The sequence below is a fragment of the Pipistrellus hanaki genome (genome assembly GCF_964339955.1).
Source record: "Pipistrellus hanaki genome assembly, chromosome: 6".
Lineage (NCBI taxonomy): Eukaryota > Metazoa > Chordata > Mammalia > Chiroptera > Vespertilionidae > Pipistrellus > Pipistrellus hanaki.
Genome location: NC_140508.1, coordinates 53,995,473 through 54,013,693, shown reverse-complemented (window position 1 = coordinate 54,013,693; position 18,221 = coordinate 53,995,473). Strand labels below are relative to the sequence as shown.

Here is an 18,221-nt window from a genome sequence, read left to right as displayed (position 1 = left end):
CATTTTCTATTTATGATTTTCTAAATACCTCTTCATCTTTTAAAGTTTGTAATATTGTCCTCTGTCTTCCTCCCAGGTCTTAGAAGAATTAGAAAAGAATTGAACTGGTTTAACAGATACTGTGATTCTAGTCTATTCTGTGTATTTCCATTTGTAGCATTTCTAATGCTAAAACGCTCCTTTTAGAAATCAAGATTAAGTAGGAAAAACATATGAACAGTTCGAATGTTATTAGCCACAGGAAATGTTGATTTTAAGAAAAACATTAAATTGGGCAAGTCAGCTGGTTAGAGCGTCACCGGATACACCCAGGTTGCGGTTGGATCAGCCAATGAATGCACGGAGGGTTGGAACAACACAATAGATTTTTCTCTTGCTCTCTCTCTCTCTTCCTCTCTCGCCAATACAAAACAAAACCTAACATACTGTTCCAACAAATAATGCCGGTCACTTCGATTCCTTATTTCAGGTTCTCCAGAAACTTTCCATTTAAACCTCAGCAACATAGACATCGTTTTGCTGTCTGTCCGGTCACAACTGCAGGTACAGTCACAAGCAGAGAACTGCGTCGACATATCCTGTCCATCCCCTCTTCCGTCCATTTCAAGTTTCCATTTGGTACAGGCCACTCTCATAGGCTTTCCCCGAAATGTGCTGAGGTCAGACACATCTACACATCGCGCGCCACACCGAGGAGTTATGGATTCTTCCCTAAGGAAACCGCGTGAGCTTCCTCCAGGGCGTCCCCAAAGCGCCGCGGCGGTCGCCAGCTCTCGGAGCCGCAGCTCGCGGCAACACAACGCGGGGGCTCCGTCCCTGTCAGCGGCCGCAGCCTCCGCGGGGGCCGCCGGGGAGACCCCACTCCTCGCGGGAGTCCCAAGGCCGCCCCTGCCTGTGAGGCGGGAGGAAGGGGCGTGAACTCCCAGGAACACCCGCGTGACGTCGCTCGGGCTCTAGGAGGAGCAGGTCCGGCCGCCTCCGCCTCCGACCCGGCCGGCGGCCCGCGGGCCCTGCCCCGCCCTCAGAAGGCGCGGGCTGCCCTGAGGGGCCAGCTTTCCCGCGGCGCGTTCCGCAAGTTCGTGAGGGGGAAAAAGGAGAAAAGCCAGCGGGCTTCTCTTCACAGCCCGGAAGCGCGCCCGCACCCCTGCCGGCTTCCGAGAACCTAGAGGCCACCCTGGAAGCCGTGAGTAAGAGGTACCTCTTAGGAGGAACCCCTTTCTCTCCCCCCTCCCCGCCCCCACCCGGAGCGCTGGGTCGGAGAGGCCACTTCCGGCCTGGAGCTGCGCGCTGAGCGTGGGCATTCGGCCCTCGGCGTGGGGACGGCCGTGTGGGTCTGGGGTTGAGTAGGAGTAAGTCCTGCGGCCGGGCTCCGGCCGGCTGGAGGCGAGGGAGGGAAGGCTCGCGCTCCGGGCTGCAGCTGGGTCTCCCGCGTTAGCTTTGGACTTGCGTCCCCGCGCCGAGCCCGCCCCGCGCCTGCGCAGACGGCTGCCCCGCGCGGGCGGTGCCCCTCGCGCAGTGCGTGCCAGTCACCCTGGGAGCCTATGGAGCGTGCGCGTGAGGAGGGGCTGGCAGCGGAGGCTCCCGGGGAGGGAGCTTCGGGACCTCTGCTTTGCTAGTAAGAGCGCCGCTCCAGTCCCGGTCCAGGTTAGGGCTCCTGAGGGGCTCCAGGCGCGGCTCTTCCCTTACTTGTGTGAGAGAACGTGTGGTGTGACAGGAGATGCTTCATCCAGTGGCTTCGGCGTGGTGGCTTACAGAGATGTCTCTGTCACCACAGCCCTGGGAGCCAGGATGCGACTTGAGAGGCAAAAGGCACATGTCTGAGACTTTAGAGCGCACCAGCGTGCACTGAACAACGGTTCACTGACAGATGCCAACGAAAGGTGCCGGGCATGCAGGATAGGTTGGAGATGGTTTTGTGAGCCAAATTGGCAACTTTACTATTGATGAATTGTTGTTGTTTTTTGTGGGGGTGGAGGGGAATAACTTTTTTTTACCGCCTCTGAAAATATATTTCTTAAAGGACTTTTTTTTTTATACTATTGGATTTAAATGAATACTACTCAATTTTAAATTCATTTAAGTTACTTTGTTTTAAACTGTTCATCTAATAGAGACAATGAATTTACCTGGTTTGGGTTCCTGAGCAGTATTTTGTAGTTATTGGCATCACGACTTGAGTTCCAACCGTGACAAAGCCTTGTCCCACCAATATCACCTGGGAGTCAATCTCTTAGTCCTGTTTCTCCAGCTTTAAAATGAAATTAATAATAGTAGCTGTTTTATGGGGTTCTGAATGTTAGGATAAAAACCGAATATAGAACATCATGATTCTTTGTTGAACATTTAATAAATGACAGCTTTTATTGACAGTATTATTGGCCCATTGAATTATCTTTTAGGGTTAAGAAATAGAATACAAGTGTCTTTGGAAATAAAATTGTACTAATGCAATGCCCCCAGTCCCACTTTTTTTTTTAAAAAAAATTGTGGAAATAATAAACGTACACAAGAGAGACACTCATTGTCCATCCATTGTCCAGCTTTGATTATTATCCAAGTGCAGCCCTTGTTTCATCTTCCCACACAACATCCTTTTCGTTCATTTTATCTGGAGTATTTTAAAGCAAATCTCAAAGAACATCTCAAATGTCTTTTTATCAGATAAAGGACTTTTTAACATAGCCACATCATTATCATACCAAAAAAATTAAAAATAATTCCCTAATATTACCTAAAAATTCAGCCTATATTCCTTTTTCACTGATTGTTTCAAAAAAAAAGTATAGCCACAGTTTTTTAAAACTTAATAAAAATAGCCGAAACCAGTTTGGCTCAGTGGATAGAGCGTCGGCCTATGGACTGAAAGGTCCCAGGTTCAATTCCGGTCAAGGGCATGTACCTTGGTTGCGGGCACATCCCCAGTAAGGGGTGTGCAAGAGGCAGCTGATCGATGACTCTCTCATCGATGTCTCTAACTCTCTATCTCTCTCCCTTCCTCTCTGTACAAAATCAATAAAATATATTTAAAAAAAAAAAAAAGACATGTTAATTTGGGTACTTGTTAGTAGGCCATTGACTAAGAAGCCAGATGTGAAGTTTAATAGTCTTGTTAATCATTTTACTTTCTTAATGGCAGCTAGTTAATGGTTTCAATTTAAGAGCCCATTAAAATATTTATTAATTCACTTTAACTTCTTAATAGCCTGTTGCTTTTTTCAAGGGCTATACAAATAATCAACTTTTTCACCATTGCTCTGAGAGAGGTACAAGATACCTTTACCCTAGTTGCCTTTTTATTAAATGTTTCTGTACTCATAGATCTTTGCTGTATCTGTTTCTTGCTCACTGTCTCATGAGAAAGCTATTCATATACTCATATGTGTTAATATGTCAATTATCTTTCTTGTTCTTTATAATGTATGTGGCTTTGTATGTATATAGATATGTGTGTATATGGTTAATTCAAGAATATTTTAGAATGTTTTTTTCATTTTTTGGTTCAATATATTGTTGCATTCTATATCAACTCAAAAGTTTAAAAAGCAAATTCTTTTAGAATGGTGTATAAATATTAATCTCTATATTAGTATCCTTTCAGTTTAACATAATCTAGGAAATAATTCTAGGAGGAATAAGAGAAAATTTGCCTGAAAATTTAGCTTAACTAAAATCCAGATTACTAAAATCAGGGCTTTTTTCACCATAATCATCTTTCTTCATACCCCTTTTCCCCCAAATTCTCAACATTATTGGGTGTAAGTCAATTAGGAAAACTGGATGGGCTCAAATTACATAAAGGTAAATGCAAGATTTATTTATGTTGTGACCTGTCATTTCAGGTATTTCAGCTGTCCAAAGACAACTTCATACCTATATAATGTAACAGAAAAAGTCAAAAGACATTAGGCAAATAGAAGTGTGGAGCATATTCAAGCAAAGATGAACAACTCTGGAAGCAGTTGTGGAAGCCCTAGTTCTGCAGAGATATCGAATGACTTTAAGGATCTTTGGACAAAACTAAAGGAGTGTCATGATAAAGAAGTACAAGGTAAAATATTTTCTCCCAATATTTACCACAACAGCATTGTACTGAGACTGTAGTACTACGAATAATAACTAATTTTGTCTAACAGTTCAAAGATCTCATTTTTAAGGTACCTTTACTATTATAATTTTTTGTGATACATTTTTTATGGTTAAGTTGTAGCTTATCACCTACAGACAACTACTACAGTAGGTAGCTTTTGCATAATTTATAGTTACTTGTAGTAATATGTATGTTATGATGGAAAGAGCATAGAATTTTTTAACTGAGTACCTGGATTGGAATTCTGATTTAATTAATCTACATGCTCTCAGCCAAGTTACATAATCTCTAAACTTAATTAATTCATTTGAGAAATCTTTGGGAATCTATTTGCTACCAATACTTAGATACTAAGGCAAATGACAGTTTGCCTTCAAAGAACCTGCAGTCTAATAGAGTCATACGAACAGATCATTACAGTGTAATGAAATAAGAGCTTAAAAGATATATGAAATGCAATTAGTGAGCAGATGATTGAGCAGTTGTAGTCAGAATGAGTATATAAATATCAGTGATTGTGTTAAAGTGTCTTCCATATAAAGGAATGTGCTATTGAAGCTAAACTCAAGGTTTGATATTAAGCTTTAATATACCTATTTAATTCTGTAACTTTAATACATTTTTGTCATGTGTGGGAAATGCTTCATATTGTATTTGTTTCTTACAATCATAGGTTTAATTCTATACTACTTTGTAGTTTTAACATTACACTGGAGTGCCATTAAAACATAATCCACCTGAATCTCAAGTATAGTATGTGGGTCTGTGTTGGAGCTTTCCTAGGATACATTTAGTTTGGTAAAAACTCATTAATTAATGGGTTTTGAAAAATTAACCCAGAAATATTCTTATAAGTCCCAGTGTACTTGGAGATAATTGTTCAAGAAATGTTTTGGGGGGCACTTATTATGTGCCAATCCTTATGAATAAGAATGAATCATATACGTCCTAGTTTTAAAGGATTTTGTAGTGTACCATTTTATCTGGGAATATAAAAGAAGAACCAGGCATATATGTTGGGGGGAGAGTGGGTGATTTACTGATAGACCAAGCTTTATAATTGAATTAAGTCTAATTAACTAGTATGTACTATGCTGAAGGCAAGTTGTCATCATGCCTTGTCATCATAATTTGTCTTTAGGATTAAATCTAAAACTTTCATCTTTCATTGATTACAAGGGGATGCGAATAGTGCTGAGCTGAGAATGAGGCCATGTGATAGAGTGGTTAAATCCATGAATTTTCCATTTAGACACGTGGTCAGCAAACTGCAGCTCTTTGGTCCCTTGAGTGTGGCTCTTCCACAAAATACCACGGACTGGGCGAGTCTATTTTGAAGAAGTTTAAGTTTAAAAAATTTGGCTCTTAAAAGAAATTTCAAGCCAAAACCGGTTTTGGCTCAGTGAATAGAGCGTCGGCCTGCGGACTCAAGGGTCCCAGGTTCGATTCTGGTCAAGGGCATGTACCTCGGTTGCAGGCACATCCCCAGTAGGGGGTGTGCAAGAGGCAGCTGATCGATGTTTCTCTCACATCGATGTTTCTGGCTCTCTATCCCTCTCCCTTCCTCTCTGTAAAAAATCAATAAAATATATTAAAAAGAAAAAAAAGAAAAAGAAATTTCAATTATTGTATTGTTGATATTTGGCTCTATTGACTAATGAGTTTGCTGACCACTGATCTAGACTACCAATATTCGAAAGTCGTATCCACCACTTGAATAGAGGTGGTGACCTTGTGCAAGTACTTAACTTTATAGTGCCTCATGTTCCTTATCTATAAAATAAAGATACTAATAATATCTACCTCATTATATTAAACTAGAGGCCGGGTGCATGAAAATTCATGCACCGGAGGGGGGTTCCCTCAAGCCTGGCCTGCCCCCTCTCACAGTCTGGGAGCCCTCAGGGGCAGGAGCCTACCCAGTAATCAGGGGAAGGCAACACCCCATCACACCTCTGCTGTTGCTACTGCCAGCAGCGCAGGCCTTGGCCGACCCTTATTACCTGAGCCTTGGGCAGCCCTGGGCAGTTGCTGCCATACAAGGTTTGCCTACACCTCGGGCCAGCCCTGGATAACTGGGCAGCCGCCATCTGAGGCTTGCCTGGGCGTCAGGCCAGCCTTGGGCAGGTGGGAGACTGGGGGACTCCATAGGCAGGTGCCCCAGCAGGACTGAGAGGACAGGCACTGCCATCTTGTGGTTGAGGGCACCGCCATCTTTTGAAGGCATGGCAGTCAATTAGCATATTCCCTCCTTATTGGCTGTGGGAACTGCCATCTTTGAGGGTGGGGAAGTCAATTAGCATATTCCCTCCTTATTGGCTGTGGGTGCTGCCCTCTTTGTGATGACATGAGGGTCAATTAGCATATTCCCTCTTTATTAGATAGTACTAGAAGCCCAGTGCACAAAAACTTGTGCACTTGACAGGAGGTGGGCTGGCCTGCACCCTCTCGCAATCTAAGAGCCCTCAGGAGATGTCAGACTGATGGCTTAGGCCCGCTCCCTGGGAGGAGCGAGCCTAAGCCATCAGTCTGACATCCTTAGCACTGCTAAGCGGCGGGAGCCCAGCTTGTGGTTGAGCAGAGCTTCCCCTGTGGGAGTGCACTGACCACCAGGGGGCAGCTTCTGTGTTGAGTGTCTGCCCCCTGGTGGTCATAGGGTCAGTTTGCATATTACCCTTTTATTATACCAGGTGCACCAGTTAATTTAGATTTTGTAATCAGAGAAAACATGATAATTTCAAGAGAAACATCAAAAGTGCTTTATTCAAAGTAATGTCCATCACTAGCTATACATTTCTCCCATCTTTCAGGTAATTTGTGTATACTGTCCCAATAGAACTTTTCTTATTTTGAGGCAAACCATTCAGATACCCAATTTTCCATTTATTCATATGTTTTGAAGTGCTGCTCAGAAAGTGTGTGTGCCATTGATCTGAAGGAGCAAGGTCTGGTGAATACAGTGGGTGGATTAATACTTCCCAGGCAAAATCTTTTAACATGTCTTTAACTGGTTTTGAAGTGTGTGATGGTGCATCATCATGAAGCAAAATTACTTTGCCATGTCTTCTGGCCCTTCTGGTCATTTTACGATCAAGGCATGGTTCAAATTGATTATTTGTTGTCGATAGCAATCAGTATTAATGATTTCATCTGGTTTTAGAAGCTCATAATATACCACACCCACAAAATGCAGAGCATTGTCTTCTTTCTGCAGCGATTAGGCCTTGCAGTCGATATTGATGGTTACCCATGATTTTGTGCATTTGGGATTTTCTAAATAAATCCACTTTTCATTGCCAGTCACAATTGGATGCAAAAAAGACTTTCATGTCGATAAAGCAACATTTTACTGAATGCTTTTCGGTTTTCCATTTGTCTTTCATTCAATTGATGTGTCATCCATTTTCCTTGCTTTAAAATCTTTCCCATTGCTTGTAAACTATCAGAAATTGTTTGCTGAGCAACGTTTAATCTTTCTGCAAGTTGTTTTTGAGTTTGACACCCATCTTCATCCAATAATGCTTGTAATTGTTGGTCTTCAAACTTTTTTGGTTGACCTGGACGGTCTTTATCTTTCACATCGAAATCATCACTTTAAAGCATTTAAACCAGTGTTCACAAGTATCTGGAAATGGAACATGTTCACCATAAGCTTCCCAAACTATACGATAACCTTCAGCAGCACTTCAAAATAATGAATTAAAACTGCCCACAAATTCTCTTTTTTTGGTACAAAATTTGACATTTTTAAGTGTAAAAATATTTAGGATGTTAACACCTTCAGAAAATTTGACATAGGAAGTTTTGAAGCTTGCTATCAATACAACAAAATAGCATACATATTAAATTGCATATATATCAACACATGTGTAACTCTATCTATTGAAAAAATCCACATTAGTATCCCGTACATCTGGTATAGGATAGCTTAATAAATGTAAAGCATTTTAAGAATGTCTGGCACATAGTAGGCAATGTTTCTGTTAGCTGTTGCTATCTTTCTGAAGCAGTAAGGATTTGTACTATCAATTCCCAGCTATTTAGTCATTCATTCAGTAGCAGTTACTGAGAATACAATAGTGAAGAAGACACGGTAGGTTTTGAAGGCATTGTATTCATTTTCTTTAGGAAAATATTTGTAGACTATAATTATATGATGAAATGATAGCAAAAATAAGCCAGTTACAAGACTGTCTTGGTAACACTGATAACAATATAATCAGCTACATGTATATTTTATAAAACTGGGAAGGAATAAACAATGTCTCCCAACTTATGTCAAAGAGCAGCAGTATCTTCCTTTTAGTGTATAATACTATGACCTCAGCATGTAGGCTTACCAATATGAACAGCTTCAAGTTCAAGCAGCTATTATAAGAGCTACAGATTATATATAAAGCTTATTCTTTGTGACCTGGAAGTAAAGCAAATGCAGTATTTTGAAATAATTTAAATAGGACCAGGTGTACTTGAGTTTTTATTAAACATTTGATAGAGAAGAATTAGTATTCTGCTATCTTCAAGCATAGGTTGAATTCTTTATCCTTCATATAATTATATTCTGTTGTTTTATAACTGGTTATAAAACGATCATTAAATTTTTATTATTCGGAGTCCCTTATCTTACTCATCTTTACATCCCTTAGGTAAAAGTGTTGGCACATATTAAAAATCAGTAAATGGTATGTGAATGAATTGCATACTTTATAACTGAATCAATGAAACATTTTCTTAAGTATCAGTTTTTTAAAGTTCCCAAATGTATGAAAATATCAAAATTATATATCTGTCTAAAACTCAGAAATACTCTACTACTATTTACTTTAAATTTTCTATTTTTAGAAAACGTTGTAGAAAGTTGAGAAAGGCAAAATAAGTCGCTGTTCTATATAATGACATTTGTTTATTCTTTCCTAGTTTTAAAAGATATGCATGTAGCTTATTATATTGTGATTAGTGTACATAATGTTTTATACTTGCTTATTTTTGCTATTATTTTTATTTTCCTAAACCATGCTTATTTTTCATGTTGCACATCATTGTCATTTTAGAGTTTTGATACATGCCACTTAAAACTGAGCCAGTTTTATTTTTAAGCTCTTAACAGGGAAAACATGTTCATCAGATTTCATCATGTTTCTTGGTGTTTCAGGGCCTTCAAGAGACTTCTATTTATTTTTTTTAATATATTTTATTGATTTTTCACAGAGAGGAAGGGTGAGGGAGAGATAGCTAGAAACATCAATGAGAGAGAATCATCAACCAGCTGCCTTCTGCACACCCTCTACTGGAGATGTGCCTGCAACCAATGTACATGCCCTTGACCGGAATTGAACCTGGAACCTTTTAGTCCGCAGGCCGATGCTCTATCCACTGAGCCAAACTGGTTTCGGCAGGAGACTTCTATTTTATGAGGAAACATCAAGAAAATAAATAATACGCTGTTTGATAAGAAAAATATGCCATATTCATTAGATTATAGAGCATGTAAAATGCACGAAGGTTACCTGGTATATAATTTTAAAAAATTGTACTCCTTGTAACTATTAATAGTTTTCACACTCACAGGTGAGTTTATATCACTGAAAAACTTTTGGGAAGAATACAACACTTGTTGGTATTTGATTAATATCTATGTGCTTTTTGAATGGTAGGTGTTGGGTATATATTTGAGCTGACAGAAGATAATCTCTGGTACATTAAATATATTGGTCAGGGTATTTTTTTCCATTTTAAATCACACATTTTTAAAGATATTGAAAGAGCACTTTTTTTTAAGTATGTTATTTAAAAGCATTTTGGTTGGGGCTAGGCAAATTTGCTGAGAGCAAGATTTTTTAAGAGTCCTCTGACAGTGTGTTTCACATAGTTCCATATAAAATTAGATCCTCCAACTGTATGATAACATCAAAGACATGCCTGAAGGGTACTTTTTTTTTTAGGTAGGTGATCCACTTGGAGAAACCAGTATAAGAGGCTATTTGAAAGACATCAAACATGAACTTGTCCGGACTTTGCAGGTTTTGAAGTATATATAGGAATCAAAATTGACTCATTACTTTTAAACCTAATGTCAGTTTAAAAAAAGAAAGAAAATGTTATAGATGGCAGTAATTGAGATATATAATTTTTACTTAGGTGTCCAAGAAAGTATACCCATAGGAACTTAGATCCATCTGAATACCTGCCATGTGTATCTTGAGCTTTCTTTTTTCTCATTTGACCAAAACATAATAAACTGGTAGCAAAAACATATATACAAGACAGTACATACACTGATCACAAGAATATAATAAGCTATGTGCATTTCTTTTAAAACTGGGAAATAATAAAGTGTTTCACCTTCTATTGAAGAATTGCAATATGCTAAACAGACTATTTTTGTTGGAAATTCTAGAGATATTTGTGACTGAGGTTTTTTTTAATCTTTTATCTTTAGGATAATGGTGTCCTTTCATAATTGTTCCTTCTAATGTCCTATGTTCCTTTTGTGACAAATGCTGGTGGTGGGTGTCAGGGTTACACACAAATTCTTGTTGATAATACATAGTCTTTATGCTTTGAATTCTGAATTGTTTTAATAAAATTTAATTTAAATTTCAGAATTCTTTAAACTTTAAAAGTTTTAATAAAATATTCATTTGGATACTTTTTTTTGTTTTTGTTTTTTGGCCTTTTTAACCCTTCCCATATCAAGTTTATTATTTAAAAGCAAAATAATAGATATTATTAAAATTTAAAAGCAAAATAAAAACAATAATTAAGTGGGGGAGTTGGGGATGGAGCCCCTTTGAAGAAATGGGAAGGTATGGAGGTTCTAATATGACAGGGTAAATATTTCTTGATTCAGTTTTGGATTTCTCCTTTTATTTTCATAGATATTTCCTCAAAATTTTCAAAAAGATTTTTGGATAATTTTCATATTAAGACTACACAAATTAATAATGAAAGGAATTGCATGTAATTTTGGTTCATAACATCAGTGTCCTTCTCATTATTTAGAATACTATCGGTAAGAAAAAGAGAATACCAGTATCATTAACTCTCAAATATGTTATTTTTTAAATTTGCATCAACATTCATAAATTCAGTAAAATCCACAAAAATGTATTTAACTTTTTTGAGATAATTAAATCTTAAAAGCAAACTAAGCACACCTTAAATATGACTGCATCTCATAAAGAATTTTCACTTTGGAGTTGAAATAATTAGGCATTACAGAAATATCAGTTGGGCCATATGTTTCAAGCCACTATTTGTCAAGAAAGATGTTATTAAGTTTATAATTCAAAACCGTAACTTGTTTAAAATGACAGTACATACATTAAATATGGTTTTCTCTGGATTGAGAACTAATGTAAGTAAAATTAACAAAAATTATTTTATTTGGAATTCTTCCCTCATTTCTAAATTCTTTCTTAAATTTGTTTTGTGTGTTATAACTGTACAAATGGGCTCTTAATTTTCATTTCCTCCAAAATTCACATAGGAGTTGGGTGTAGGATTAATTGTAACACAGTGCTTAGTCTTTTGAGTACTCTTTCCTCAATGGATATCTCAAGTTGCCAATCTTAAAATCCCAAATACTTTGTTGAACAGACTACTTGTTCATACAGGAGCTGCATTGTTGTATAGCCTCATTCCTTCCCATGGGTGTGGAGCAGGATTAAAGCACACTTTATAGGGGTTCTAATTGTAGATGCCTAATTGACTTGATGAATAGCAAATGCTAAAATTTAAACACACACATACATATACACACACAAACCTGTTTCAGGGCTGATCTGCATGACAGAACAAATGCCTCACAGGTGTTGAATGCTTACAAGATAAAAGAGTAGTCGTTCCATATTTCCTAAGAATTTTCTTTTGAAGTTTATATGGATTTTCTATCTTATTGTTTCTTTTTTTAATGGTTCTTGGCAAGAATTCATTTTATCTTTGGGTGCACTTTTCACTTCTAAAGGCAGACCTGAGTTTTAGCAGTCAGCCAAAATTAAAAAAAGGAAAGAAAATCTGTTAAAAAGCAAATTTTCACATACTTTGGGAAGGGAAGAAGAGAATTAAAAACTGAGAACTGTAGTCTTTGGCCTAGTAGGGTCACAAGTCCTTTTCTTAATTCTTCAAGAATGATGTGATGTTTTGCTAAGTACTTTCAAGGTCTCAAGAGTTTTTCATCATTACCTGATAAAGAAAGAAGCTTCTCAAGCTGGGAACTTGACAGCCAGATAGAAATTTTTTAAAAATAAAAATAATAATCATAATAAATGATCACACCAGTTTTCTTTAACATTCTTAAAATTTTTCCCCTTTACTATGTCTATTTTAACAATGTTCCAACTCACTTAGGACAATTATTTTTCATAATTTTTTAGCTCTTTATAGATTTACATGTAATTGTAAGAAACAATACAGCCTGGCCAATATAGCTCAGTGGTTGAGCATCAACCTATGTACCAGGAGATCACATTCCTGGTCAGGGCGCATGTCTGGGTTGTGAGTTTGATCCCCACAGGGGAGTGGAGGGCATATAGGAGGCAGCTGATCAATGTTTCTCTCTCATCATTTATATTTCTATCTTTCTCTCTCCCTCTCCCTTCCTCTCTGAAATCAATACAGATATTTTTTTAACATTTTAAAAAATTGATTTCTGAAAGGAAGGAAGAAGGAGAGAGAGATGGAAACATTAATAATGAGAGAATCATTGATTGGCTGCTTCCTGTACACTCCCCTCACCCCCTCATCCCCCACAGTGGGGATGGAGCCCACAACCCAGGCACATGCCCTTGACTGGAATCGAACCCAGGACCCTTCAGTCTGCAGGCCAATGCTCTGTCCACTGAGCCAAACCAGCTAGGGCCAATAAAAATATGTTTTTAAGAAATATACCCTTTACCCAGTTTCTCCCAATGTTAGCATCTTGTATAACTGTAATGCAATATCACAACCAAGAAATTGACATTGATACAATCTGCCAATCTTTTTCAGATTCCATCAATTTTACTGCACCTACATGTGTGTGTTAGTGTGTATTTAGTTCTATGCAATTTAATCACATGTATAGATTCTTGTGACTATCCTCATGCCACCCTTTTAAGTTCCTAGCACTTTGTTTTCCCGAAAATAAGACAGTGTCGTATATTAATTAATTTTTTCTCCCAAAGTTGTGCTAGGTCTTATTTTCAGGGGATGTCTTATCTTTCCATGTGCTAGGTCTTATTTTCGAAGGATGTCTTATTTTCAGGGGAACACGGTACTATACTTCCAACTTCTGGCCACCATAATCTGTTCTCCATTTCTATCATTTTGTCATTTTAAGAATATTATATAAGTGGAATAATATAGGATGTACCTTTTGAGATGGACTTTTATGTATTACTTGCCATAATTTTCTTGTGATCCATCCAGGTTGTTGCATATTTAAACACTTCATTCCTTTTTATTGCTAAGTTGTACAAGGTTGCACCACAGTTTTGGATTTTGTTTGTTTTTTTGTTTGTTTTAAACAACTCGTGCATTCAAGGACATTTGGGATGTTTCTTGTGTTTGGCTATTATGACTGAAATTGCTGTGAACATTTGATTATAAGTTTATTCATAACATTTTATTTATTCAAATTATATGCCATAGAAATGAGGATAAAATGTATCAATAGCAGATGGATATTTCCTAGAGGTGAAATTAATAGGACAAAAGTATAATGCAAAAAAAGTTCTCCAGAGTATCTGTTTCCCCCCCCATAATATCTGGTTTTCCTGGCATGATAACATTTCACTTGGGTTGATAAGAAGAGGTGATGTCCATATCAGTATCTTTGGACTTTTAACTCCATCCCTAGTCAGCACCATGGAAGGAGAAATGGTAGGGAAATATTTAGGTGTATTTTTAAAACTTTTATTTGTATTAAATTATGTGGTTCAAACAATAATAAAATTAAACAGGTAATGAAAAATCTTGTTCTTAGACATGACAAATTTATAAATGTTTCTATACACATTATATGGAAAACTTTTCTAAATGTTTAACACTAGAATCCATAAACTACCAAAGACAAATAGTAAACTTTACTTTTTTCTAAATCAGTCAACTAAATAACTATTTATTGGAAACTAACTCTGCCCCAGGTAAAATAAATTCTTGAGTAGAGATAGACTTTTTAAACTTTGTAAGCATTGTTTTTAAAAGCAAAAAAATATCCACAATTGGCAAAATTATAAAAGAGTAAATAGATTGATTTAGGTATCAGAGAAAGTACACACAGAAGCTTTTCCCTTTTTCTGATAATCACATTGCACAGAAAAGCCAAACAGTTTAGTGTTGCTAAATATAATTAATATTTTTATTTAATTTTAATAGCTGTATATTATTTCATTAAGTGGTATACCATATTTTACCTAAACATATTCCTATTTGAAGCATTTTATATTGCTATAAATTATAGTTATTGTTTTTGTTAATCCTCACCTGAGGATATTTTTTTATTGATTTTTAGGGAGAGTGGGAGGGAGAGGAGAGACAGAAAAACATCTATGCGAGAGAGACACATTTTTGGTTGCCACCCATACACACCCTGACCAGGTCTTGGATGAAGCCCACAACGGAGGTACATGCTCTTGACCAGAATCAAACGTGGGGCCCTTCAGTTTGTGGGCCAGCCCTTTATCCACTGAGCCAAACCAGTGAGGGCTACTCTTCTTTATGACTATGATTTTCTCTATAATTTGTATTATATTCTTAGGTTAGAATCCAATATGTAAGATACTGATTTTTTTTTTAAAGTCCTGCTACATATTGCTAAACTGCTTTCCAAAAGAATTGTGTCAATTTATAATATCTCTAGCAAAGTATGGTAGTGTGGTTTTACAATGCTTTTATCAACCTTGGGTATTATAATTTTGCTAAGTAATTTGTTTTGGTTTGGATTATACTTAGTTGCTAGTGATGTTGGGTATTTTTTATGTTCACTTAATGGCTGTTTTTCTCCTTTTAATTATTATTTCTAAAATTTTGAAATGTCACTCTATTTTGCCTATATATTCCTTACAGTTTCAATGCCCACAGCCTGCTTCCTTCACAGTAACTATCCAATTTCTATATGCAGTGGTTTTCTCTTGTTTTGTGTCAGACTCAATTAAAATTAAAAATAGATGTAACATATCTTGAGTTAGAAACTAGTGCCCTTCGTTAAGCACTTCTCACAAACAACTTGGCTTCTAGTCCAGGACTTCCTGCCACAATCTATTTTAATCCCAGAAGACCTGAGCCTATATAAGCACTATTTCTGTGAGCAAATACATAGGCTGTGTCAGAACATAGACCTTCATTTATATTGAACATCTAATTACATGCTTAAAAAGCAAATAACTCACATTAGGTGAAGAAAATTTCCTTCTAGTTGACTATCATATAGTAGACTAAAAGCAATAATGTTACTTGTATACTTTTGTGACCTCGGGGTATAATGTAAGTAAGGGAAATAACTCTCTTCAAACTAATGGGACCTGGCTCATTATTCAGAGCCCAGTCTCAAGTGACTTACTTAGTGTAGCATTCGACTCGTAAAATTTTTTAGATTAACTGCTTTAGAAATGGTAAACTATATAAATAAAACAATATGTTTTTCCCCATTTTATTTTTCAGGTTTACAAGTAAAAGTAACCAAACTGAAAAAGGAACGAATTTTGTAAGTATCAACATATAACACTAAAGTCTTATTTATAAAGTAATTGATACTGATGTCCTGTTTGACCTCAGTGCCCTATTTATAAGGAAATTAGATTTGCTTAGTGTGACTAGTTGACAGCAAGTTTTTTAAACTTCCAAAGTAAAAAGTATAACTTGATTTTTAGTGTAGTCTTAGTTAATATTTTCATATATTTATATTTTAATACAATTTTGGTATATAATCTTTTTTCCATTAAATATTTATTAAGATGGGAAACTATCTGTAAACTCATTTTGATCTGTCAACAGCATTCTTTTGTCAACTGTGATTAACACCTGGAATTTGAAATACTACAGGAAGGGAAACAGAATAGTTCTGGGATTTCTAAGCTCATGTAAGAAATGGGAACTAGCCCTAGCTGGTTCTGCTCAGTGGATAGAGCATCAATCAGCCTGCGGACTGAAGGGTCCTAGGTTCGATTCCAGTCAAGGGCATATGTCGGGGTTTCGGGCTCAATCCCAGTGTAGAGCATGCAGGAGGCAACCAGTCAATGACTCTCATTATTGATGTTTCTCTCTCTCCCTCTCCCTCTCTCTTCCTTTTAGAAATCAATAAAAATATATTAAAAGAAATGGGAACTAAATATTTTACATTCCTTTTAATTGGTTCAAAATTACCAGTGGTTCTGAATTGTTTTGGTTGTTAAGCCCAGAATCAGATCTGATTATCTAAGTCAAGAGCAGATTTTTACTCACGGTTCTATAGAGCTTCCACATTCAGGAACCTGAAACAGGCATATAGTAGAATATTATCCCTTAATAACAAAATGAATGTCATTGTGAATGATATTGCATTTGCTTTATGGTATATACCAGTGGGTCTCAGTTACTTCATATTCCTAAAGCTTCCAAGGCTGTAGCCAAAAGCTAGAGTTTGCCACGCACCCATCAAACACACCTAGTTGTTTTTGCCATTATAATCTGAAAATGAAAATTGCAGTTTTCTTTATACCTAGAAAGTCATGTTAGAAGATGATTTAGATTAAAAAACATAAAATCATAAATTTTTTAAACAGTTCTTTTGAAGAATAATTTTATGATTCTCCTTAGTGACACTTTAAAATGTTTTGCATTGTTGAAAGTGTATATATGTTCTTATCTTAAATATTTTTAAAATTTTTTTGAGTTTTTTAAATTGATTTTGAGGGGTGGGGGAGACATCAATGTGATAGTGAAAGATCAATGGGTTGCCTCCTATCTCCTATATGCCCCTGCCCCTCCCTGCATGGACCTGGAGAGCATTATGTTAAGTGAAATAAGCCAGGCAATGAAAGAAAAATACCACATGATCTCACTCATTTATGGAAAATAAAGAACATTATAACCTGATGAACAAAAAGATTGATACAGAGGCAGTAAAGCATCAAACAGACTGTCAAATTACAGCGGGAAGGCTGGCGAGTGTTGGGAAGGGGAGAAAGAGATCAACCAAAGGACTTGTATGCATGCAATATAAGCACACCAATGGACCAAGACCCTGGCGGGGGGAGGGGGGGGGGATGAGGGCATGCGACAGGGGGTAGGGGAGGCTGAGGGAAGGTCAGTGGTGGGGGAGATATATGTACTGTACTACTACTATGTGTAATACTTTAAACAAAACAAAAAAATACTTAGAAAAAAAATAAAATGCTGCAGAGGCCAGTCTTGACAAAGAAACAGCTGCCACCTGAGGAGATGCCCTCTCTGACAGACCCTAACCCAATACCCATCTAAGACCACAGATCTTTTACTTAACCCACAGTAAACTTCCACCTATCACTCCACCCAGCTTTAAGTCTATTAAATATAGCAACATCCTGCCCAAGGAACAGAGTATACTGTACATCCAATGATGCCGGCTCCGCCCCCAAAGACCTCATCTTAACCTTTAAGCTCAGTCCCTCACAGCGATAGAGCTGTTAGCTCTCGACCCCTTTCCTCCATTGGAAAGTGAATAGGCCCTTTTCTGCTCACCTTTCTCTGTGAAATCTTTCACAACCCATGGCTTACATCAAGACAGCCATCAGAGTCCATCTAACACCCTCCTTCACTCTTGGCTACTCAGCTGAAGACCTGCTTGGTCTGATAAAAGAAGAAAAAGACTCTACACCAAGAAGTTGTAGGAATTAGCTGCATGTAACAGTGGGAGCCAGGGAGTAACCCTGGGATTGGACTTCAAGAGTGCTTGATGAAAGATTCCAGAATATAAGACTGGGTTGAGTAAGCAAGAATTCATTGACTTGAAGGAACTTTTTTCATGGGACACAGGATTCAAAACCTGGCAAAGACCCCAGAGTACAGGGGAGATTTTCAGCTAGGATGGCTCTGAGAAGTCTGATAACAGCATTGACCAACATTCAGCAAAGTGGAAATGATAGATACAGATGCAGTAAAGCACCACACAGACTGTCAAATTACAGTGGGAAGGCTG

At 37.4% G+C, this 18,221-nt stretch overlaps 1 protein-coding gene across 3 annotated transcripts in view; it reads left to right on the top strand.

Annotated features, from left to right (window-relative positions):
• Positions 1-937: 937 nt before the first annotated feature.
• RBBP8 (RB binding protein 8, endonuclease) overlaps positions 938-18,221 on the top strand; it is a 59,789-nt gene continuing 42,505 nt past the window's right edge. Inside the window, exons 1-3 of one of the 3 annotated variants that reach the window (XM_084888044.1) lie at positions 938-1,183; positions 3,840-4,048; positions 15,728-15,770. In XM_084888044.1, the coding sequence (XP_084744170.1) occupies positions 3,940-4,048; positions 15,728-15,770 (152 nt within the window). In that variant the 5' untranslated portion in view covers positions 938-1,183; positions 3,840-3,939. Of the gene's footprint in view, positions 1,195-1,505; positions 1,616-3,839; positions 4,049-15,727; positions 15,771-18,221 lie in introns of those variants that run through there. The other 2 variants (XM_084888046.1, XM_084888045.1) reach the window with 2 other exon arrangements.